Source organism: Panthera leo, chromosome C1 (genome assembly GCF_018350215.1).
Source record: "Panthera leo isolate Ple1 chromosome C1, P.leo_Ple1_pat1.1, whole genome shotgun sequence".
In the NCBI taxonomy this organism is placed as follows: Eukaryota; Metazoa; Chordata; class Mammalia; order Carnivora; family Felidae; genus Panthera; species Panthera leo.
The window spans coordinates 165,589,249-165,614,074 of record NC_056686.1 but is presented as its reverse complement, the minus strand read 5'-3'; the positions used below and the strand labels follow the sequence as shown (position 1 = coordinate 165,614,074).

General features: G+C 41.1%; 1 protein-coding gene across 1 annotated transcript in view; it reads left to right on the top strand.

The window, feature by feature from the left end:
- The window catches only part of TTN (titin), a 277,455-nt gene extending 252,897 nt beyond the window's left edge, over positions 1–24,558 (top strand). The window contains 25 exon segments of the mRNA XM_042949268.1: positions 58–2,124; positions 2,221–2,523; positions 2,628–2,933; positions 3,067–3,357; positions 3,454–3,750; positions 3,878–4,183; positions 5,333–5,638; positions 5,724–6,005; positions 6,223–6,816; positions 6,937–7,224; positions 7,327–7,626; positions 8,120–8,422; positions 8,969–9,271; positions 9,375–9,959; positions 10,079–10,384; positions 10,499–10,798; positions 11,539–12,114; positions 12,229–12,534; positions 12,895–13,488; positions 13,624–19,238; positions 19,366–19,522; positions 20,660–21,351; positions 21,454–21,607; positions 22,138–22,440; positions 22,573–24,558. Of these exon segments, the coding sequence (XP_042805202.1) occupies positions 58–2,124; positions 2,221–2,523; positions 2,628–2,933; positions 3,067–3,357; positions 3,454–3,750; positions 3,878–4,183; positions 5,333–5,638; positions 5,724–6,005; positions 6,223–6,816; positions 6,937–7,224; positions 7,327–7,626; positions 8,120–8,422; positions 8,969–9,271; positions 9,375–9,959; positions 10,079–10,384; positions 10,499–10,798; positions 11,539–12,114; positions 12,229–12,534; positions 12,895–13,488; positions 13,624–19,238; positions 19,366–19,522; positions 20,660–21,351; positions 21,454–21,607; positions 22,138–22,440; positions 22,573–22,871 (15,833 nt within the window). The 3' untranslated portion in view covers positions 22,872–24,558.
- Positions 24,559–24,826: the final 268 nt, after the last annotated feature.

Here is a 24,826-nt window from a genome sequence, read left to right as displayed (position 1 = left end):
ATAATGTCAAAAGATTAACTTCCAACCAAACATGTCTAATTTTTTTTCATTTCACAGCTATTCCCGATGCTCCTGGCACTCCAGAACCTAGTAATGTAACAGGCAATAGCATTACGCTGACATGGACAAGGCCAGAATCAGATGGTGGCAACGAAATTCAACATTATATCCTCGAAAGGAGAGAAAAGAAGAGCACACGATGGGTGAAAGTGATCAGCAAACGACCAATCTCTGAGACAAGATACAAAGTCACTGGCCTGATAGAGGGCAATGAGTATGAGTTCCATGTCATGGCTGAAAATGATGCAGGAATAGGACCTGCAAGCGGTATCTCAAGACTAATCAAATGTAGAGAGCCAGTCAGCCCACCAAGTGCTCCCACTGTGGTAAAAGTGACAGATACATCCAAGACAACTGTGAGCTTAGAATGGTCTAGGCCAGTGTTTGATGGAGGCATGGAAATAATTGGATATATTATTGAAATGTGCAAGGCTGACTTGGGAGACTGGCACAAGGTAAATGCAGAGGCATGTGTGAAAACAAGATATACAGTCACTGATCTACAGGCAGGTGAAGAATACAAATTCCGGGTTAGTGCTGTCAATGGTGCCGGAAAAGGAGACAGCAGTGAAGCGACCGGTGCAATTAAAGCAGTTGACCGATTAACAGCTCCTGAGTTAGATATCGATGCGAACTTCAAGCAGACTCATGTCGTTAGAGCTGGGGCCAGTATTCGCCTCTTCATTGCCTACAAGGGTAGACCTACACCTACAGCTGTATGGAGCAAACCTGACTCTAACCTCAGCATTCGGGCTGATATCCATACAACAGACTCCTTCAGCACCCTCACCGTGGAAAACTGCAACAGAAATGATGCAGGGAAATACACCCTCACTGTAGAAAATAACAGTGGTAGCAAGTCAATCACATTCACTGTAAAGGTGCTAGACTCTCCAGGTCCACCTGGCCCAATCACTTTCAAGGATGTGAACCGCGGATCTGTTACACTGATGTGGGATGCTCCTATCCTTGATGGTGGTGCCCGAATCCATCATTATGTGGTAGAAAAACGAGAAGCAAGTCGTCGTAGCTGGCAGGTTATCAGCGAAAAATGCACTCGTCAGATCTTCAAGGTCAGTGACCTGGCAGAAGGTGTTCCATACTATTTCCGTGTTTCTGCAGAAAATGAGTATGGTGTAGGTGAACCCTATGAAATGCCAGAACCAATCATAGCCACAGAACAGCCTGCTCCACCTAAGAGACTTGATATCATTGACACAAGTAAATCCTCTGCAGTCTTAGCTTGGCTTAAACCTGACCATGATGGAGGCAGCCGGATCACTGGCTACCTCCTTGAAATGAGACAAAAGGGATCTGACTTCTGGGTTGAGGCTGGTCACACCAAACAGCTGACTTACACAGTGGAGCGCCTTATTGAGAACACTGAATATGAATTCCGTGTGAAGGCCAAAAATGACGCTGGCTACAGTGAACCCAGAGAAGCCTTCTCTTCTGTCATCATCAAGGAGCCTCAAATTGAGCCCACTGCTGATCTCACTGGAATTACTAATCAGCTCATAACTTGCAAAGCAGGAAGCACATTTACCATTGATGTTCCAATCACTGGTCGTCCTGCTCCTAAAGTAACATGGAAGCTTGAAGAAATGAGACTTAAGGACACAGATCGAGTGAGTATCACAACAACAAAGGACAGAACCACCCTGTCTGTAAAGGACAGCATGAGAGGTGACTCTGGAAGATACTTCTTGACCCTGGAAAATACAGCTGGTGTTAAAACATTTACCATCACAGTCGTGGTCATTGGAAGGCCAGGTCCAGTAACTGGCCCCATTGAGGTCTCATCTGTCTCGGCTGAGTCATGTGTCCTATCATGGGCTGAACCTAAAGATGACGGAGGCACTGACATTACTAATTACATAGTTGAAAAGCGTGAATCAGGTACAACAGCTTGGCAGCTTGTCAATTCCAGTGTCAAGCGCACTCAGATTAAAGTCACTCATCTCACAAAATACATGGAATATTCTTTCCGTGTCAGTTCAGAGAACAGATTTGGTGTCAGCAAGCCTCTGGAATCAGCACCAATAGTTGCTGAGCATCCATTCGGTAAGAAAAATAAGAATATTTCGAAGTCCATTATTAAATATTTCCCTTGAATTTTATAAAACTGTATTCATATTTGATACCTTTATTTATATTTAGTCCCACCAAGTGCTCCTACAAGACCTGAAGTCTACTATGTGTCTGCCAATGCCATGTCTATTCGTTGGGAAGAACCCTACCATGATGGTGGCAGTAAAGTCATTGGCTACTGGGTTGAGAAGAAAGAACGTAACACCATTCTTTGGGTGAAAGAAAACAAAGTGCCATGCTTAGAGTGTAACTACAAAGTGACTGGTTTGGTAGAAGGACTAGAATATCAGTTCCGAACATATGCACTCAATGCTGCAGGTGTTAGCAAAGCCAGTGAGGCTTCAAGACCTATGATGGCTCAAAACCCAGTTGGTATGTATCAATATTTAATCGGTACATTCATTTATTATCATCATTATTACTGGTACTAAAATTCAGAATTGTATTTTTTAACTTCATTTTTGCATCCCTTCCAGATGCACCAGGAAGACCAGAGGTGACAGATGTTACAAGATCAACAGTGTCACTGATTTGGTCTGCCCCAGTATATGATGGAGGCAGCAAGGTCGTGGGCTACATCATTGAGCGTAAGCCAGTCAGTGAGGTTGGAGATGGTCGCTGGCTAAAGTGCAACTATACCATCGTATCTGACAATTTCTTCACTGTGACTGCTCTCAGTGAAGGAGACACTTATGAATTCCGTGTGTTGGCTAAGAATGCAGCAGGAGTAATTAGCAAAGGATCAGAATCTACAGGCCCTGTCACTTGCCGAGATGAATATGGTAAAAAAAAAAAAAAAAAAAAAAAAAAAAAAAAAAAATTTTTTCAATGTTCGTGTTCTCCTTTTAAATTATCACAATTTATATGAAAATAAACTGTCCTATATTTATTCACATCTATTTTTGCCCATGACAGCTCCACCCAAAGCTGAACTGGATGCCAGATTACAGGGTGATCTGGTTACCATAAGAGCAGGCTCAGATCTTGTCCTTGATGCTGCAGTTGGTGGCAAACCTGAACCCAAAATTATCTGGACCAAAGGAGACAAGGAACTAGATCTCTGTGAGAAAGTCTCTCTGCAGTATACAGGCAAACGAGCAACTGCTGTGATCAAGTTCTGTGACAGAAGTGACAGTGGAAAGTACACTTTAACAGTGAAGAATGCCAGTGGGACTAAGGCCGTGTCTGTCATGGTCAAAGTCCTTGGTAAGCATGTCAAATGTTCTTTTATTTTTTATAGCATTTTTAAGTGTGGGTAGAAAAAAAGATCTTAATCGTTGCTTGCCATTACACTTGTTTCAGATTCCCCTGGCCCATGTGGAAATCTCACTGTCAGCAGAGTAACAGAGGAAAAGTGCACTTTAGCCTGGAGCCTTCCTCAGGAAGATGGAGGAGCAGAAATAACTCACTACATCGTGGAAAGACGTGAGACCAGCAGGCTCAACTGGGTGATTGTTGAAGCCGAATGCCCAACACTATCCCATGTGGTTACCAGACTCATCAAGAACAATGAATACATATTCCGAGTGCGGGCAGTAAACAAATACGGCCCTGGTGTGCCTGTTGAATCAGGGCCAATCGTAGCCAGAAACTCATTCAGTGAGTATTAACACTTTTAAACAACTTGGTAGTTAAATATAATGGGATCGGGGGAGAGGAGGACAATCATATCAACAGTGATTTTGTATAATTCTGACCATCCTTATTTTCATAAAAATATAAACAGCTATTCCATCACAACCTGGCATACCTGAAGAAGTTGGGGCTGGCAAAGAGCATATCATCATTCAGTGGGCAAAACCTGAATCTGATGGTGGCAATGAGATCAGCAACTACCTAGTAGACAAACGTGAGAAAAAGAGCTTGCGCTGGACACGTGTCAACAAAGACTATGTGATATATGATACCAGGCTGAAGGTTACTGGCCTCATGGAAGGTTGTGATTACCAGTTCCGGGTGACTGCAGTGAATGCCGCTGGTAACAGTGAACCCAGTGAAGCTTCCAACTTTATCTCATGCAGAGAACCATCATGTGAGTTCTAAGAATCACGCATTAACCTAATGCCCATCAAAACCATGTTACAAATAATTTTCCAACATACCATTTCCAAGACCTTCTTGAATTTATGAATGATCTAGAAAAGCATATGCTTTTTAGAGAGATCTTAAGCATAGCCAAGTCAGAACATTTTAACTACTACTTCCATTGATAAGTTAGCAGTTACATTGTTGAAAATTATTGCAATATTTTCTAGTCTATGTAAAAAATAAATTATTTTACTACTAATACAAAAGAAATATATTTTATAAATATTCCTAAGAATGGAAAAAATGTGGTATAGTGATAACTACTAAAAAGAAAAAAAAGTCTCTTTTAAGAAGAGCATAAAGTTTAGTATTTTAATAAGTACCTAACAAAATTATTGTCACAAGACCTTCAAAAATGAGTGACAAATCCTTGAACAGAGTTTGAGCTCAATGACTAAAGAGTAAACCACTGTGGCTGAATAGGGGAAGTAGAAGAAACCAATTCCTGTACTCACTAGAAACATAGAGGTAACAAGTGATATTAACACCGTGAAAGCTGAGCAACTAAGGAAAAGTCCCTGAGAACAGGTATGTTAAGCAATGAGCTGAACTAGAAGAACCCAGAATAGCTAGCCAAAGTAGCAAGAAGAAAACCATCTAGCTTTCTAAGAAAGTGTAATTTTTTAAATTCAATAATGATGAGGATAATGATATAGCATACAGTGCTGCCCTATATTAGCAGAAGAGCTAAATTACACAGATTATCTTGGTGAGTGCTAACAAAGAACAATAATGCCTTACACTTCTGGGGATAGAAGAATCAGAAGAAAGATCAGTTAACCACATACTTGTGGGTTAAGATGCAAAGATTATAAGTTAACTTGTGTTTCTTACAGCCCGTAAGGATACATCTTTAATGAATCCCACTTTTTAAATTTTTAATCCTTTACTAAATAAAGGCCTTTGGAAATACTGAATTTAATAAATCATAGGGTTTTTTTCTTAAACCTTAATTACAACATTAAAAGACCTTTTGAAATACTGGTGGGGTGGGGGGAGAATAATGCACTTGTGAGTCTCGAAAACCAAAAATACAAACCTCAAAACTTCCTTATTTGTATCATGTCTGAATCCCCCTTTTTAAATTCCATAGATACCCCTGGACCACCTTCTGCTCCAAGAGTTGTGGATACCACCAAGTACAGCATTAGTTTGGCATGGACCAAGCCCATGTATGATGGTGGCACTGACATCACGGGATATGTTCTTGAAATGCAAGAGAAAGACACCGATCAGTGGTACCGAGTGCATACCAATGCCACAATAAGAAATACTGAATTCACCGTGCCAGACCTTAAAATGGGCCAGAAATACTCCTTCAGGGTTGCTGCTGTGAATGTGAAGGGTATGAGTGAATACAGCGAGTCAACTGCTGAAATTGAGCCTGTGGAGAGACTAGGTATTTGTAATATAAGCTTTTAGGTGAATTATTTTCTCATCATACCTGCTCATGAATTAATTAAATTTTGACATTTACTTTCCAGAAATACCAGACCTAGAACTCGCAGATGATTTAAAGAAGACCGTGACCATCAGAGCTGGGGCCTCATTGCGCCTGATGGTGTCTGTATCTGGAAGACCACCTCCTGTCATTACATGGAGCAAGAAGGGCATTGACCTTGTAAACCGGGCAATTATTGACACCACTGACAGCTACTCTTTACTTATCGTGGACAAAGTTAACCGGTATGATGCTGGAAAATACACCATTGAAGCTGAAAATCAATCTGGCAAGAAATCAGCAACAGTCCTTGTTAAAGTATATGGTAAGTATTTGTCTTAAAAATGACTATGCCAGGAGTAGATTTCTTACAAAAAAAAAAAAAATTACACTTTGTCCTATGATTGATCACCTTTCTAGAGAGAAACTATGTTCAATACATTTTCCCGTAAAAAAACAAAAAACAAAAACAAAAACCTATCAACCAATCAGCAAATAAGTATGAATCTTCCATTCTATTTTTTTTTTTTTTTTTTTTTTAGATACTCCTGGTCCCTGTCCTTCAGTGAGAGTTAAGGAAGTATCAAGAGATTCTGTGACCATTACCTGGGAAATTCCCACAATTGATGGTGGAGCTCCTGTCAACAATTACATTATTGAGAAGCGTGAAGCTGCCATGAGAGCATTCAAAACAGTAACTACCAAATGCAGCAAGACACTTTATCGAATTTCCGGACTTGTAGAAGGAACCATGTACTATTTCAGAGTGCTGCCAGAAAATATTTATGGCATTGGGGAACCTTGTGAAACATCTGATGCAGTTCTGGTCTCAGAAGTACCTCTGGTGCCTACAAAGCTAGAAGTGGTCGATGTCACCAAATCAACCGTTACTCTTGCCTGGGAAAAACCACTCTACGATGGTGGTAGCCGACTCACTGGATATGTTCTTGAGGCCTGCAAAGCTGGCACTGAGAGATGGATGAAGGTTGTCACCTTAAAACCCACCGTCTTAGAGCACACTGTTATTTCCTTAAACGAAGGTGAACAGTACCTATTTAGAGTAAGGGCACAAAATGAGAAAGGTGTGTCAGAACCAAGAGAGATCGTAACAGCCGTAACTGTAAAAGACCTCAGAGGTATGTATCAAATTGCCAAAAAATATCAATAATAGTAGGTAAAATAAAAATTCTGAATTCATGATACTTCATCATTAGAAATAATGCTTAAGAATAAATGCCTACTTTCTTTCCTCACAGTATTGCCAACAATCGATCTTTCTACAATGCCTCAAAAGACCATCCATGTCCCAGCTGGCAGACCAGTAGAACTGGTGATACCAATCGCTGGTCGCCCACCTCCTGCTGCTTCCTGGTTCTTTGCTGGTTCTAAACTAAGAGAATCAGAGCGTGTCACGGTTGAAACTCATACTAAAGTAGCTAAATTAACCATCCGTGAAACCACTATCAGAGATACTGGAGAATATACACTTGAATTAAAGAATGTAACTGGAACTACTTCAGAGACCATTAAAGTTATCATTCTTGGTAAGGATGTGTGACAAAGACACACACAAGTTGTTGATGTTCAGTCACCCAATTTTGATGTGAAGTGAAAACTAACTTCCTGGATTTCTTTCTCTTTCATAGACAAGCCTGGTCCACCAACTGGGCCTATTAAGATTGATGAAATTGATGCTACTTCAATTACCATTTCCTGGCAACCACCTGAATTGGATGGTGGTGCTCCACTGAGTGGTTATGTGGTAGAACAACGTGATGCCCATCGTCCAGGATGGCTGCCAGTGTCTGAATCAGTGACTAGACCGACATTTAAGTTTACCAGACTCATTGAAGGCAATGAGTATGTGTTCCGTGTGGCTGCAACAAACCGCTTCGGGATTGGCTCTTACTTACAGTCTGAGGTCATAGAATGTCGCAGCAGCATCAGTAAGTCCTTGGACCCTTAAGTCTCCCATTCTCCCCACCTTATTCTGAATGTTAACAGAAAGGAATTTGTTTTTACTATGCCCTAAGCAAAAATAGATCACAGAATTAACCCCAGGGTCTTTCTAAGGTTTCTGAATTTTCTTGGAAGTTTTCAACATGGTTAGTTGTTTTTTTGTTTTTTTGGTTTTTTTTTTTTTTTTTTGGTTTTTTTGTTTTGTTTTGTTTTAATGAAAGAGAAGAGGAAGGCAAAAAGGAAGGAGGGAGGGAGGCAAGAGGGACTAGCTAGGTCACAGAAAAAAATACAGAATGTGTGCTTAATAAATGTTTATAAAATAGAAGAAAGTGAGGAACCTCAAAAGTACAAAAATGAAAACATTAGAAAAAGTCACAAGCCTTGTATACTACTTAAAAAGCTAAGACACACAGAAATGTAGGCGTCTTTATTTTAATTTATTCCCATTGCCATAATGTGTTTACCTCTGTCTTGCTGCAGGTATTCCTGGACCTCCAGAAACATTACAGATATTTGATGTCTCCCGTGATGGCATGACACTGACTTGGTATCCACCAGAAAATGATGGTGGCTCCCAAGTGACTGGATATATTATAGAGCGCAAAGAAGTGAGAGCAGATCGATGGGTCCGTGTAAATAAAGTACCAGTGACTATGACACGGTACCGTTCCACTGGCCTTATTGAAGGCTTAGAATATGAACACCGTGTCACAGCCATTAATGTGAGAGGGACCGGAAAACCAAGTCGTCCTTCCAAACCCATCGTTGCCATGGATCCAATTGGTAAATACATTTTGTATTAAGTCAATGTATCAAGGTATAATTTAATGTAGTAAAATTTACCCTTCTGAAATATGTAATTCTAAGTTTTGAAAAGGTCCTGTTATATAACCACCACCACAATAAAAATACAGAATACTTTCATCAGCCCAAAAAGTTCATTTGTCACCAATCCCCTCCCCACTCCAGCCCCTAGCAACTTTGGCAAGTAATTTTTTATTCTCCTCTTGAGTCTATTCCCTACTCTTTAAAAAAAAGGGACTTAAAATATATGCCCTATATCAGTGTTAAATTTTTAGAACAATATCTCTGAAAGCACTTTAAAAGCTGATAATGAACGTAATATGGCAGTAATCATAAATAAAGCACATTTAAGACAAAGGAAAAAGCAAGAGTTTTGAGTATTTTTAACTGATAATAATGAATAAAATTTTAACAACAGTGTATTCTAATGCCAACAGTTCATGTTTACACAACTGAATGTTAGGTGGCACAGTCGATTTTCAGCTTTGCAGCAACTTTAACAATATGTTGTTGTCTTATTCCCAGCTCCTCCAGGAAAGCCACAAAACCCAAGAGTTACTGATACAACAAGGACATCAGTCTCCCTGGCCTGGAGTGTTCCAGAAGATGAAGGAGGATCTAAAGTCACAGGCTATTTGATTGAAATGCAAAAAGTAGATCAACACGAATGGACCAAATGTAACACCACTCCAACCAAGATTCGGGAGTATACTCTAACACACCTACCTCAGGGCGCTGAATACAGATTCCGGGTCCTAGCCTGTAACGCTGGTGGACCTGGGGAGCCTGCTGAGGTACCAGGAACAGTCAAAGTCACTGAAATGCTCGGTAAGACATACGATCATTTACTTTCTGCTATGATTGTCTTAAGATTTGTTTCTTACCATCCACCCCACAAAAATGCTAATTGTAACTGGATCTTTTTTCCCAGAATATCCTGATTATGAACTTGATGAAAGATACCAAGAAGGTATCTTTGTAAGACAAGGTGGAGTCATCAGACTTACCATACCAATCAAAGGAAAACCATTCCCAATATGTAAATGGACCAAGGAAGGCCAAGATATTAGTAAACGTGCCATGATTGCAACCTCTGAAACACACACTGAGCTTGTAATCAAAGAAGCAGACAGGGATGATTCTGGCATTTATGACCTGGTTCTGGAAAACAAGTGTGGCAAGAAGGCTGTTTACATCAAAGTCAGGGTGATAGGAAATCCCAACACTCCTGAAGGGCCACTTGAATATGACGACATACAAGCTCGCTCTGTAAGGGTCAGTTGGAGACCCCCTGCCGATGATGGCGGTGCCGACATCTTAGGCTATATTCTTGAGAGACGAGAAGTGTCTAAAGCCGCCTGGTATACCATTGATTCCAGAGTCCGAGGTACATCTCTGGTTGTAAAAGGCCTCAAAGAGAATGTGGAATACCATTTCCGTGTTTCAGCTGAAAACCAGTTTGGCATAAGCAAACCTTTGAAGTCTGAGGAACCAGTCATACCAAAAACACCACTGAGTAAGTACTCTTCCAACCACAACACTGTAAAAATTCTTTCAGTACTCTTTTGTTTTGTAAGCCATCAGCTTACAAGATATGGGGTTGTACTCTTAACACGTTTCCTACTTTATATCCAGATCCTCCAGAGCCTCCAAGCAATCCTCCAGAAGTACTTGATGTGACCAAGAGTTCTGTCAGCCTGTCCTGGTCCCGGCCCAAAGACGATGGTGGTTCTCGAGTCACAGGCTACTACATTGAACGCAAGGAGACATCAACTGACAAGTGGGTCAGACACAACAAGACTCAGATAACGACCACAATGTACACTGTCACTGGGCTTGTTCCTGATGCTGAATATCAGTTCCGCATCATTGCACAGAATGATGTTGGCCTAAGTGAGACCAGCCCTGCTTCTGAACCAGTTGTTTGCAAAGATCCATTTGGTAAGGAGAGAGTTTCTAAAGGGTTTCAAATCATAGAGGCAAGCCATCTTGGTCTTTCTCTTTTATTTCAGCAGTAAAGCTGATTCCCTTTTCAATTGTTTTAAAATATTTCAGATAAGCCAAGCCAACCTGGAGAACTTGAGATTCTTTCAATATCCAAAGACAGCGTCACTCTACAGTGGGAGAAACCTGAATGTGATGGTGGCAAAGAAATCCTTGGATACTGGGTTGAATATAGGCAGTCTGGAGACAGTGCCTGGAAGAAGAGCAATAAGGACCGCATCAAGGACAGGCAATTCACAATAGGGGGTCTGCTAGAATCTACTGAATATGAATTCAGAGTTTTTGCTGAGAATGAGACTGGGCTTAGCAGACCTCGAAGAACTGCTATGTCTGTAAAGACTAAACTAACATGTAAGTTGGCATTAGTTCTCTGCTCATGACCTACAAACTAAGTAACATGTTAAGGCTAATTCTTTCCCTATATTAAGTAGATATCTAGAAAACTTTATTGGAGGCCAAGTGTTTGGGCAGAATCACTCACTTTGGCATATACACACACATGGAATAGCCAATACATTCTACAGGAAGTCATTCCAAGCACATAACTTCAGTAGATATTAGGTGCAGAACCTAAACAAGGGCCAAGATACTACAGATTTATAGACATAATTCATACTTCTCCAAGCCCCTATACATTGTTTTTTAGTGAGAGTGAGAGTGAGAACGAGAGTGGGACAGGGGCAGAGAGAGGGAGAGAGAGAATCCCAAGCCGGCTCCACGCTCAGCGTGGAGCCCAATGTGGGGCTCAATCCCACAACATTGGGATCATGACCTGAGTTGATATCAAGAGTCGGATGGTTAACTGACTGAGCCACCCAGGCATCCCACTCCTATACATTGTTGATGTCTCCCAATGTAAAGGGAAAAGTCACTCTACATAATAATGTAATGGTGTGCTCACTGAATCCCTGTTTTCCATAGGACCCCAGGAAAAGCACTATGAAATTTTTAAGAATTAGACTCCTATATAAACCATGCTATCTAATAAAGTGTTAGTCAAAAGGATAAATTCATTCCTGATATACAAGGACAGAGGATTACAGATTTGGTAGTAATATTAATACATTAATATTATCTTTCATATCCTTCAGCTGGAGAGGCTCCAGGAGTGCGCAAAGAAATGAAGGATGTTACCACCACGTTGGGCGAAGCTGCTCAACTCTCATGCCAGATTGTTGGAAGGCCTCTTCCTGATATTAAATGGTACCGGTTTGGTAAGGAGCTGGTACAAAGCCGGAAGTACAAAATGTCTTCAGACGGACGCACACATACTTTAACAGTAATGACAGAGGAACAAGAAGATGAAGGTGTTTATACCTGCATAGCTACAAATGAGGTTGGAGAGGTAGAAACCAGTAGTAAGCTTCTCCTACAAGCAACACCGCAGTTCCATCCTGGTTACCCACTGAAAGAGAAGTATTATGGTGCTGTGGGTTCGACGCTTCGACTTCACGTTATGTACATTGGTCGTCCGGTACCTGCCATCACTTGGTTCTATGGCCAGAAACTTTTGCAAAACTCAGAAAACATTACTATTGAAAACACTGAGCACTATACTCATCTTGTCATGAAGAATGTCCAACGTAAGACTCATGCTGGGAAATATAAAGTTCAGCTCAGCAATGTTTTTGGAACAGTTGATGCCATCCTTGATGTAGAAATACAAGGTATTTCGTTTTAGTTTAGTTTTTTTTTTTTTTTTAATTTTTGAAGAAAAAATAGATCTCAGGAGACACACTACAAAAAAAAAAAAACACTACAATTGTGTTTTCTCCCAACAGATAAACCCGACAAACCTACAGGACCAATTGTGATAGAAGCTCTATTGAAGAACTCTGCAGTGATCAGCTGGAAACCGCCTGCAGATGATGGAGGCTCCTGGATCACCAACTATGTGGTGGAGAAATGTGAGGCCAGGGAAGGGGCTGAATGGCAATTGGTGTCTTCAGCCATCTCAGTGACAACCTGTAGAATTGTAAACCTCACAGAAAACGCTGGCTATTACTTCCGAGTTTCGGCTCAGAACACTTATGGCATCAGTGACCCTCTAGAGGTTGCCTCAGTTGTGATCATTAAGAGTCCTTTTGGTGAGTACAACCTCTACAATCTTCATATGGCAAAATTCCATCTTTACGTAAAACTCTTGTTAATAGATATAACTTTTGAAAGAAAACAGTCAAGACTTAGGCAAAGTACAAGCACCTTTTATCCCATTTAAATTGAATTTTTGCACATCTTTAAGGGCAAAAACGAACCCCATCTTCTTCTTTAAAAAGGAACTTTGTGTTTTGATAAGTTTCTTAGTATAAAGTAACCCATTTCGTTTTTCTGGAATAGCTATTCTTAGAACTTTGGAGTTCATAAAATTTTATTTTTGAAAACTAAGCTTTTAATAGAGCAGCTTGTTTCACCTCATGACTAAAATCCTTTTTGTTTCTTTGAAACAGAAAAGCCAAGTGCTCCTGGCAAACCAACTATTACTGCTCTCACAAAAGATTCTTGTGTTGTGGCTTGGAAGCCACCTGCCAGTGATGGAGGTGCAAAGATTAGAAATTACTACCTTGAGAAACGTGAGAAGAAGCAGAATAAATGGATTGCTGTGACAACAGAAGAAATTCGAGAAACTGTCTTTTCAGTGCAAAACCTTATTGAAGGTCTTGAATATGAGTTCCGTGTGAAATGTGAAAACCTAGGTGGGGAAAGTGAATGGAGTGAAATATCAGAACCTGCCATTCCTAAATCTGATGTCCCAATTCAGGCGCCACACTTTAAAGAGGAACTGAGAAATCTAAATGTCAGATATCAGAGCAATGCTACCCTGGTCTGCAAAGTGACTGGTCACCCAAAACCTATTGTGAAATGGTACAGACAAGGCAAAGAAATCATTGCAGATGGATTAAAGTACAGGATCCAAGAGTTTAAGGGTGGTTACCACCAGCTCATCATTGCAAGTGTCACAGATGATGATGCCACAGTTTATCAAGTCAGAGCTACCAACCAAGGGGGATCTGTGTCTGGCACGGCTTCCTTGGAAGTGGAAGGTAAATACTACAAATCTATAAACATCAGTTTGGTGCTAGACGACATATTAATTAGGGTTCGTGGGGGTGGTTGTTGCACTTAAATAGTGTTGGGTATTGCTAAATTATATTCTTTCTTCTTTTATTCTGATACAGTTCCAGCTAAGATACACTTGCCTAAAACGCTTGAAGGCATGGGAGCGGTTCACGCTCTCCGAGGTGAGGTGGTCAGCATCAAGATCCCTTTCAGTGGCAAACCAGATCCTGTGATCACCTGGCAGAAAGGACAAGATCTGATCGACAATAATGGACACTACCAAGTTATTGTCACAAGATCTTTCACATCACTTGTTTTCCCCAATGGAGTAGAGAGAAAAGATGCTGGTTTCTATGTGGTCTGTGCTAAAAACAGATTTGGAATTGATCAGAAGACTGTTGAACTGGATGTGGCAGATGTTCCTGACCCACCCAGAGGAGTCAAAGTTAGTGATGTCTCACGAGATTCTGTCAACTTAACATGGACTGAGCCGGCTTCTGATGGTGGCAGCAAAATCACCAACTACATTGTCGAAAAATGTGCCACTACTGCAGAAAGATGGATCCGTGTAGGACAGGCCCGAGAAACACGTTACACCGTGGTCAACTTATTTGGAAAAACAAGCTACCAGTTCCGTGTGATAGCTGAAAACAAATTTGGCCTGAGTAAGCCTTCTGAGCCTTCAGAGCCAACCATAACCAAAGAAGACAAGACCAGAGCTATGAACTATGATGAAGAGGTAGACGAAACCAGGGAAGTTTCCATGACTAAAGCATCTCACTCTTCAACTAAGGAACTCTATGAGAAATATATGATTGCTGAAGATCTTGGGCGTGGTCAATTTGGAATTGTCCACCGTTGTGTTGAAACATCCTCAAAGAAGACTTACATGGCCAAATTTGTTAAAGTCAAAGGGACTGACCAGGTTTTGGTAAAGAAGGAAATTTCCATTCTAAACATTGCTAGACACAGAAACATCTTATACCTCCACGAATCATTTGAGAGCATGGAAGAATTAGTTATGATCTTTGAGTTCATATCAGGACTTGACATATTTGAACGCATTAACACAAGCGCTTTTGAACTTAACGAAAGAGAGATCGTAAGTTATGTTCGCCAGGTCTGTGAAGCACTTGAGTTCTTACATAGTCATAATATTGGACACTTTGACATTAGACCAGAAAATATCATTTACCAAACAAGAAGGAGCTCCGTCATTAAAATCATAGAATTTGGTCAAGCCCGTCAGCTGAAGCCAGGGGACAACTTCAGGCTTCTGTTCACTGCCCCAGAATACTATGCACCTGAAGTCCACCAGCATGATGTTGTCAGCACTGCCACAGACATGTGGTCACTTGGCACGCTGGTATATGTGCTGTTAAGTGGTATTAATCCATTCCTGGCAGAAACTAACCAACAGATAATTGAGAACATCATGAATGCCGAATATACTTTTGATGAAGAAGCATTCAAAGAGATTAGCCTCGAAGCCATGGATTTTGTTGACCGGCTGTTAGTGAAAGAGAGAAAATCTCGCATGACAGCATCTGAGGCACTCCAGCATCCATGGCTGAAGCAGAAGATAGAAAGAGTCAGTACTAAAGTCATCAGGACATTAAAACACCGGCGTTACTACCACACTCTGATCAAGAAAGACCTCAACATGGTTGTGTCAGCAGCCCGAATCTCTTGCGGCGGTGCAATTCGATCGCAGAGGGGAGTCAGTGTCGCTAAAGTTAAAGTAGCATCCATTGAAATTGGCCCTGTTTCTGGACAGATAATGCATGCAGTTGGCGAAGAAGGAGGATATGCCAAATACGTATGCAAAATTGAAAACTATGATCAGTCTACCCAAGTGACTTGGTACTTTGGAGTCAGACAGCTGGAGAACAGTGAGAAATATGAAATCACCTATGCAGATGGAGTAGCCACCATGTACATCAAAGACATTACCAGATTTGACGATGGTACCTACAGATGCAAAGTAGTCAATGACTACGGTGAAGACAGTTCTTATGCAGAGCTATTTGTTAAAGGTGTGAGAGAAACTTATGACTATTACTGCCGTAGAACCATGAAGAAAATTAAGCGCAGAACTGACACAATGAGACTTCTGGAAAGGCCACCAGAATTTACCTTGCCTCTCTATAACAAGACAGCTTATGTGGGTGAAAATGTCCGGTTTGGAGTAACTATAACTGTCCACCCCGAGCCTCGTGTAACATGGTATAAGTCAGGTCAGAAAATCAAACCAGGTGATGATGATGCAAAGTACACCTTTGAGTCTGACAAGGGTCTTTACCAGTTAACAATCAGCAGTGTAACTATGGATGATGATGCTGAATATACTGTTGTGGCAAGGAACAAATATGGTGAGGACAGCTGTAAGGCAAAGCTGACTGTAACCCCACACCCACCGCCAACAGATACAACCTTAAGACCCATGTTCAAACGGCTGCTGGCAAACGCAGAGTGCCAAGAAGGCCAAAGTGTCTGCTTTGAGATCAGAGTGTCTGGCATCCCCCCACCAACATTAAAATGGGAGAAAGATGGTCAGCCACTGTCCCTTGGGCCTAACATTGAAATTCTCCATGAAGGCTTGGATTATTATGCTTTGCACATCAGGGACACTTTGCCTGAAGACACAGGTTATTATAGGGTCACAGCCACAAACACAGCTGGATCTACCAGCTGCCAGGCTCACCTACAAGTGGAACGCCTAAGGTATGTCAAACAAGAATTCAAGAGTAAGGAGGAGCGTGAACGACACGTACAAAAGCAAATTGACAAGACACTAAGAATGGCTGAAATTCTTTCTGGCACTGAAACGGTGCCACTGACCCACGTGGCCCAAGAGGCTCTGAGAGAAGCTGCCATCCTTTACAAACCAGCTGTAAGCACCAAGACCGTAAAAGGGGAATTCCGACTTGAGACAGAAGAAAAGAAGGAAGAGCGAAAACTCCGTATGCCTTATGAAGTACCAGAGCCACGCAAATACAAACAGACTCTAATAGAAGAAGACCAACGCATTAAGCAATTTGTGCCTATGTCTGACATGAAATGGTACAAAAAGATACGTGATCAATATGAAATGCCTGGGAAAATTGACAGAGTTGTACAGAAAAGACCCAAGCGCATCCGCCTTTCCAGATGGGAACAGTTCTATGTGATGCCTCTTCCACGCATTACAGATCAATACAGACCTAGATGGCGTATTCCCAAACTGTCCCAAGATGATCTTGAAATGGTGAGACCAGCCCGCCGCCGCACACCTTCTCCTGATTATGACTTTTATTACAGACCTAGAAGACGTTCTCTTGGAGACATGTCGGATGAAGAACTTCTCCTGCCCATTGATGACTACTTGGCAATGAAAAGGACAGAGGAAGAGAGGCTGCGTCTTGAAGAAGAGCTTGAATTAGGCTTCTCAGCCTCACCACCAAGCCGAAGCCCTCCACGTTTTGAGCTTTCTAGCCTGCGTTACTCTTCACCACAAGCTCATGTCAAGGTAGAGGAAACAAAAAAAGACTTCAGATATTCAACCTATCACATCCCCATGAAGGAGGAGACTAGCACAAGTTATGCAGAACTGCGGGAACGGCACGCCCGGGCCTCCTACAGACAGCCGAAACAACGGCAAAGGATCATGGCCGAGAAAGAAGATGAAGAGTTGCTTCGCCCAGTTACTACCACCCAGCGACTGTCGGAATACAAAAGTGAGCTTGAACACATGTCAAAGGAGGAAAAGTCTAGAAAGAAATCCAGGCGACAGAGAGAAGTGACAGAAATAACAGAAATTGAGGAAGAATACGAAATCTCAAAACATGCTCAAAGAGAGTCCTCCTCATCTGTGTCTAGACTACTGAGGCGGCGGCGTTCCCTGTCTCCAACCTACATTGAGTTAATGAGGCCAGTGTCCGAGCTGATCCGGCCACGTCGACAACCAGAGGAGGAATATGAAGAGGACACAGAAAGAAGGTCTCCTACTCCAGAGAGAACTCGCCCACGTTCCCCCAGCCCTGTGTCCAGTGAGAGATCACTCTCAAGATTTGAGAGGTCTGCAAGATTTGATATCTTTTCCAGGTACGAGTCCATGAAAGCTGCTTTAAAGACTCAGAAGACATCAGAAAGGATGTATGAAGTATTGAGTCAGCAGCCTTTTACACTGGACCATGCGCCTCGAATCACACTGAGAATGCGCTCCCACAGGGTACCATATGGCCAAAATACACGTTTTATCTTAAACGTTCAGTCTAAGCCAACTGCCGAGGTTAAATGGTACCATAATGGCGTTGAACTCCAAGAAAGCAGTAAGATTCGTTACACCAACATGAGCGGGGTCCTGACCCTGGAAATTCTGGACTGTCACACCGAGGACAGTGGAACATACCGTGCTGTGTGCACCAACTACAAAGGTGAGGCTTCAGACTACGCGACCTTGGATGTAACAGGCGGGGATTACACCACCTATGCTTCCCGACGCAGAGACGAAGAGGTCCCCCGGTCTGTCTTCCCTGAGCTAACAAGAACAGAGGAGTATGCGGTTTCATCATTTAAGAAAACATCTGAGATGGAAGCTTCTTCTTCGGTCAGGGAAGTGAAGTCACAGATGACAGAGACAAGGGAAAGTCTCTTAGCATATGAACACCACGCATCTGCAGAAATGAAAAGCGCTGCAGTAGAAGAAAAGTCGCTGGCAGAAAAATCCACACACAGAAAGATCAAGACGACTCTGGCCGCAAGAATTCTAACAAAGCCAAGGTCCATAACCGTGTATGAAGGCGAGTCCGCAAGGTTTTCTTGCGACACAGATGGTGAGCCGGTGCCCACTGTGATCTGGCTGCGTGGAGGACAAGTGATAAGTACCTCTGCCCGCCACCAAGTGACCACCACAAAGTACAAATCGACCTTCGAGATCTCTTCAGTCCAGGCTTCTGATGAGGGCAACTACAGCGTGGTGGTAGAAAACAGTGAAGGGAAGCAAGAAGCACAGTTTACTCTGACTGTTCAAAAGGCCAGGGCTACTGAAAAGGCTGTGACATCACCACCGAGAGTCAAATCCCCAGAGCCTCGAGTGAAATCTCCAGAAACCAGTAAGGCTCCAAAACGAGTGAAATCCCCAGAACCAGTTACTTCTCACCCAAAATCCGTATCACCCACAGAGACAAAACCCACACCGACAGAGAAAGCTCAGCAGCTCCGAGTCTCCGTCCCACCCAAGATAACTCAGTCCCTGAAGGCTGAAGCTTCTAAAGATATTGCAAAGCTGACCTGTGCAGTCGAAAGTAGTGCATTATGTGCAAAAGAGATCACCTGGTATAAAGATGGCAAGAAACTGAAGGAAAATGGGCATTTCCAGTTTCATTATTCAGCAGATGGTACCTATGAGCTCAAGATCCATAACCTCACGGAATCGGATTGTGGAGAATACATTTGCGAGATATCTAGTGAAGGTGGAACTTCCAAAACTAACTTCCAGTTTACAGGACAAGCCTTTAAGAGTATCCATGAGCAGGTGTCAAGCACATCAGAAACTAAGAAAGCAGTTCAGAAAACTGCTGAGTCTACAGAAACCAAGAAAACGGAAGCAAAAGCTCCTGAACCAATTTCCTCCAAACCAGTAATTGTTACTGGGCTGCAGGATACAACTGCTTCTTCAGACAGCATTGCTAAATTTTCAGTTAAAGCTACTGGAGAACCACGGCCGACAGTCATCTGGACAAAGGATGGAAAGGTAACCATTTCTTAATTATCTCCTGATGGTATCTCCTAAAAATCTAACTTCTTCCCTCATCTCCATCTCCCCAAAAATGTTTAAACTTAACTCACTTTTTAACACTCAAATAACTTGCATTCTACAGGCTCTTACACAAGGAAGTAAATATAAACTCTCTGAAGACAAAGGAGTTTTCTTCTTAGAAGTTCATAAGACTGATACTTCTGACAGCGGGCTTTATACTTGCACCATAACAAATTCAGCTGGATCTGTGTCCTCTAGCTGTAAATTAACTATAAAAGGTAGGTTGGCTTTTGTTCGTACCAATATTTTTCAGAAAAACGATATTAAGGAAACTTTCTAAACATTCTCCCTTACATACACATACACACACACACACACACACACACAAATATTAAAGTAAAACTGTTTTCATTTTTTAAGGTTTAATGTTTATTTATTTATTTTGAAAGCGAGAAAGTGAGAGCATGAGCAGGGGAGGGGCAGAGAGGGAGAGAGAGAATCCCAAACAGACCGTACTCTGTCAGGGAAGAGCCAGATGTGGGGCTTCTTCTCACTTACTGTGATCATGACCTGAGTCAAAATCAAGAGTTGGACAGTTAACTGACTGAGGTACCCAGTAAAACTGTTTTCCAAATTCCAGAATACCATTTGTATGCAAATACACATATTTAAAGAAAGCCTAATAGTAGCATAAAAAGCACATATCAGGTACCTAATTATATGTGGTATTACTTAAGATTCCAAAGAGGCAGCCACTGCTCCCAAGAATATTTAGGAATAAAGTCAGGTGAATATACAAAATGGTACTGCTTCCATAAACTTTCACTCTTGCTAATTTTCCAAAGCGGTGCAGTTTGTAAAAGAGCTATATTACTTTTCCCAGTTAAAATTAAGTTGCTTTCAAGGGCACCTGGGTGGCTCAGTTAACGGTTAAGCATCCGACTTCGGCTCAGGTCATGATTTCATGGTTCGTGAGTTCGAGCCCCACATGGGGCTCTGTGCTGACTGCTCGGAGCCTGAAGCCTGCTTCGGATTCTGTGTCTCCCTCTGTCTCTGCCCCTCCCCTGCTCACACTGTCTCTGTCTCCCTCTCAAAACTAAATAAAAATTAAAAAAAAAAATTAGGTTGCTTTCCTTCAATCTTCTAAAACATAATTCAATTTTTTTATTAATCAAAATTTCCTAAATCCACACCTATCCTAAATAATTTGACTATTCTTTTGAGACTTTTCCCTTAAGTCATAAGAACCATCTTCAATTTAGTTTAAAGAATCATTACACTGATCTCAAAAATCATGCATGACAACTTTTTTTGTGTGTATATTATTTATTCACTTGCAGAACTACAAAAGAGTAAAGGGTGGGACCTCTTTTCAATTAAGTTCGCCTAACACCTAACAGAGGTTTCTTTTTTAGCTGTAAAAGACACTGAGGCACAGAAAGTATCTACGCAAAAGACCTCTGAAGTTTTATCACAAAAGAAGGCGGTTGTCCAAGAGGAAATTTCCCAAAAAGCCCTCATTTCTGAAGAAATGAAAATGTCAGAAGTGAAATCTCAGGAAAAGTTAGCCATCAAGGAGGAAGCTTCAAAAGTTCAGATTTCTGAAAAAGTCAAGAAATCAGAAGCAACCTCTCTGGAAAAATCCATTGTCCATGAGGAAATCACTAAAACATCACAGGCATCGGAAGAAATCAGAACACATGCCGAGATTAAAGCATTTTCTACTCAGATGAGCATAAGTGATGGTCAGAAAGTGACCTTAAAAGCCAACATTGCTGGTGCCACTGATGTGAAATGGGTACTGAATGGAGTAGAGCTCACTAACTCTGAAGAGTACAGATACGGTGTCTCAGGCAGTGATCAGACCCTAACCATCAAGCGGGCCGGTCACAAAGATGAAGGGATTCTCACCTGCATTGGCAAAACCAGCCAAGGGATCATCAAGTGTCAGTATGACTTGACCCTGAGCAAAGAACTCTCAGATGCTCCAGCCTTCATCTCACAGCCCAGATCTCAAAATATTAATGAAGGACAAAATGTTCTCTTTTCTTGTGAAATCAGTGGTGAGCCATCCCCTGAAATCGAATGGTTTAAAAACAACTTGCCAGTAAGTTTAATTATGAATATGTCATTGAAGAAAATTTAAAATGACACATCTATTCCTGAAGAGCTCAAAGAAACATTTCTTTTTTTCCCCCTTACATTTTAGATTTCTGTTTCTTCAAATATCAGTGTAAGTCGCTCCAGAAATGTATATTCTCTTGAAATTCGAAATGCATCAGTAAGCGACAGTGGAAAGTACACAGTTAAGGCCAAAAATTTCCATGGCCAGTGTTCAGCTACTGCTTCCTTAACAGTCCTTCGTAAGTAGATCTTTCCCATTTTTTTTTTACTTGCTTAAGGCCTTTATATATTTTTTGTTTTTTTGCCTTTGTCTTCCGAGCACAACCAACTCCGATGAGCCTTATTAAATTCCGTGAGTGAGAGGCACAGGTCTCCCCTCATCCTTACAAAGTTTCTTGACAGCTAAACAGATATGTGGATAAATTAACTTTCAAAGCCAAGCTACCAAGTGTCCTGTTACATTTGTTTCCAGAATGCACAAAATCTATATTATTTTCTATATGACTAATCATTTTTCTCCCAGTTATTCTAGCACCTGCATGTAATACAATGATAGAAATATAAAAGATACGTTTCTTGGAGACATTGAGCTAGCTCTTGACAAATGTATGTATTTGCTTATGCTTCCACAGCAAATTGTTTGGGTTACGTTACTGTGTGTGTGTGTGTGTGTGTGTGTGTAAGTTTTCCATTTCTGCAAGTCAATGTCAGATGTCACCAATTAACCGGATGTCATCAATGTTCACTGTGTATCTGCTATGCTCCACAGCTCTAGTTGAAGAACCTCCCAGAGAGGTAGTATTGAGGACAAGTGGTGACACGAGCTTGCAAGGAAGCTTCTCGTCTCAGTCAGTCCAAATGTCTGCCTCTAAGCAGGAGGCCTCCTTCAGCAGTTTCAGCAGCAGCAGTGCTAGCAGCATGACTGAAATGAAATTTGCAAGCATGTCTGCCCAAAGCATGTCCTCCATGCAAGAGTCCTTTGTAGAAATGAGTTCCAGCAGTTTTATGGGAAAATCTAGTATGACACAACTGGAAAGCTCAACTAGTAGAATGCTTAAAGCAGGCATAAGAGGTGAGCAATGAAATTACTGGTAGAGGTAGATAAGCCTAGTAGCACGGTATAGCCTTTAGTTCATACAATTTAGTAGAAAGTAAATCATTGTGTTTTCAGTTCCTAAAACATTTTTGTTGTTGTTCCATAAAGGAATTCCACCTAAAATTGAAGCTCTTCCCTCTGACATCAGCATTGATGAGGGCAAAGTTTTAACAGTAGCCTGTGCTTTTACGGGTGAGCCTATCCCGGAAATAACATGGTCCCATGGTGGAAGAAAAATTCAACATCAAGAACAACACGGGAGATTCCACATTGAAAACACGGATGACCTGACGACTCTAATCATCATGGATGTACAGAAACAAGATGGTGGACTTTATACCCTTAGTCTAGGGAATGAATTTGGATCTGACTCTGCCACTGTGAATATAAACATTCGATCTATTTAAGAGAGCCTGTGCTCTCATACTCCTACTCATTCTTAACCTTTCACACATGATTCACATGGACTAATCTTTCTGATCTGTAAATATTAAAAAAGAAAAAGTAGTTGTGTATCAACCTAAATGAGTCAAAGTTCGAAATTATACATTTCAATCTTTTCATAATTGTTGACTTAAGAATATACATTTTCTAGTGACATGTACATACTGTATATAGCCGGATTGACGGTTATAAAGTTTTGTACCATTTATTTTATGACATTTTACAATGTAACTTTTGAAACTAACTGTTGGCAGGAGAAAGTTTCTTATGGAACGAATACCCTGCTCAACACTTAATCAATCTTTGTGCCTCAACATAACGTTGATGTCTAAGTATGCCTCAGTGGGTTGAGAAATTCCCCACTGAAGATGTCCTATCCACCTAAAAGATGATGCCATGTGTGTAACCTGACATGTGCACCAATACCTACTGAATCAGGAATGTAAGGCATTGGTGATGTTTGCATTTACCCTCCTGTAAGCAACACTTGAACGTCTTACATTTTCTGATGATGTCACACTCAAAATTATGACTTAGATATTACCAGAGCAGAGTGTAACGGCCAACACTTTGTTCGCTCATTTTGCACTGTCTCTGACCATAGAGAATGCGGGGATAGCTTGGAAAAGTAACATCGCCTGGTCATCCCTTCATTTCACCAAGCTATTCAAGTATTCCTTTGCCAGAGCAGTGTCAACTCTTGGAGGTTCTGGGGTGCAGCCAACGCCTTCGTGTGGTAGCTCTAAATTTACATTGAAACCTGAGAAACTGGGGCAACTAAGCAATGAGCCACAGCAAAAAAAAAAAAAACAACAACAACAACAACAAAATAAAGCTGTCGTTAAACTAAAAACAACTACAAGATTACTAACTGCCCAGAATGTCAATTTGATGTAGTTCCTTTCATGCAGGTATAAATTCGATTATTAGTTACAATTGTTGGACCTCCTTGAGAAATAGTAACAACAAAATAAAGCAAGCTATCTGCACCTCAAAATGTGTGGTTGGTTGTTTTGTGTGAAATCCTGGGGTTGGGGATTATGACTGAACAAATCACAGAAATGATCACAGATCAGGCAAAGTGGCCCATGACGATAGGGTTCAAAATGGCCCATGACGATAGGTTCCTTAAAGCAAATATTTGAATTATTGTGTTGGACATAGTCAACATTTTTTAAAGCATAGATTTGATTCTCATGGATAAATTCATCCTCAAAAGTCATTAAAAAAAAAAAAAACAAAATAACAGCTTACATCTTTTAAACTTATGAAGAAAAATATTTTTATGGGAACTCATTCAACTAAATCCATCAAAAATACCAAACATCTACAATTCACACTATCTTGTGCTAGACACCATAGGGAACGACACAAAACTGAGCAAGATAATACAGACCCTATCCCTCAAAGGAATGCAGTCAAGAGAAGATGATAACTTCAGGGAAAATGATGTTGTGCAACTGAATCCATATCCCCTACTGCAACTCCAAGTTGAGACAAAATAAAGGTTCTCAAAACTAAAAAAACACATGTTCAATGGTACACTCCTACCATGCTTTTTTAAACAATTATTCTATACTTAATAAAATACCTAGTGCCAGAAAAATCTGTATTTATCCACTTCAATTAATCATAATTGTAAACCAATAAAGATGATTACTGACCTAATGAATTACCTCTTAAATGTAAGTACAATTGCCTTCTAAATGTCAATACAAGTGGCCAAAGCTGAAGTACATATACTGTCAACTTTTATTCTCTAAAACAAAATTGGGGTATTTATTCAGCAAGTATTCTGTCTTAAGTCAGATTCCCTAGAAACAAAGCCCAAGACAGGGATTCCTACAGAAGCAGTTGATCTCATCTCAGAAAAAAGGGAGTGAGGGAAGCAGAACAGAGGAAGAAGGTTAAGCTAGAC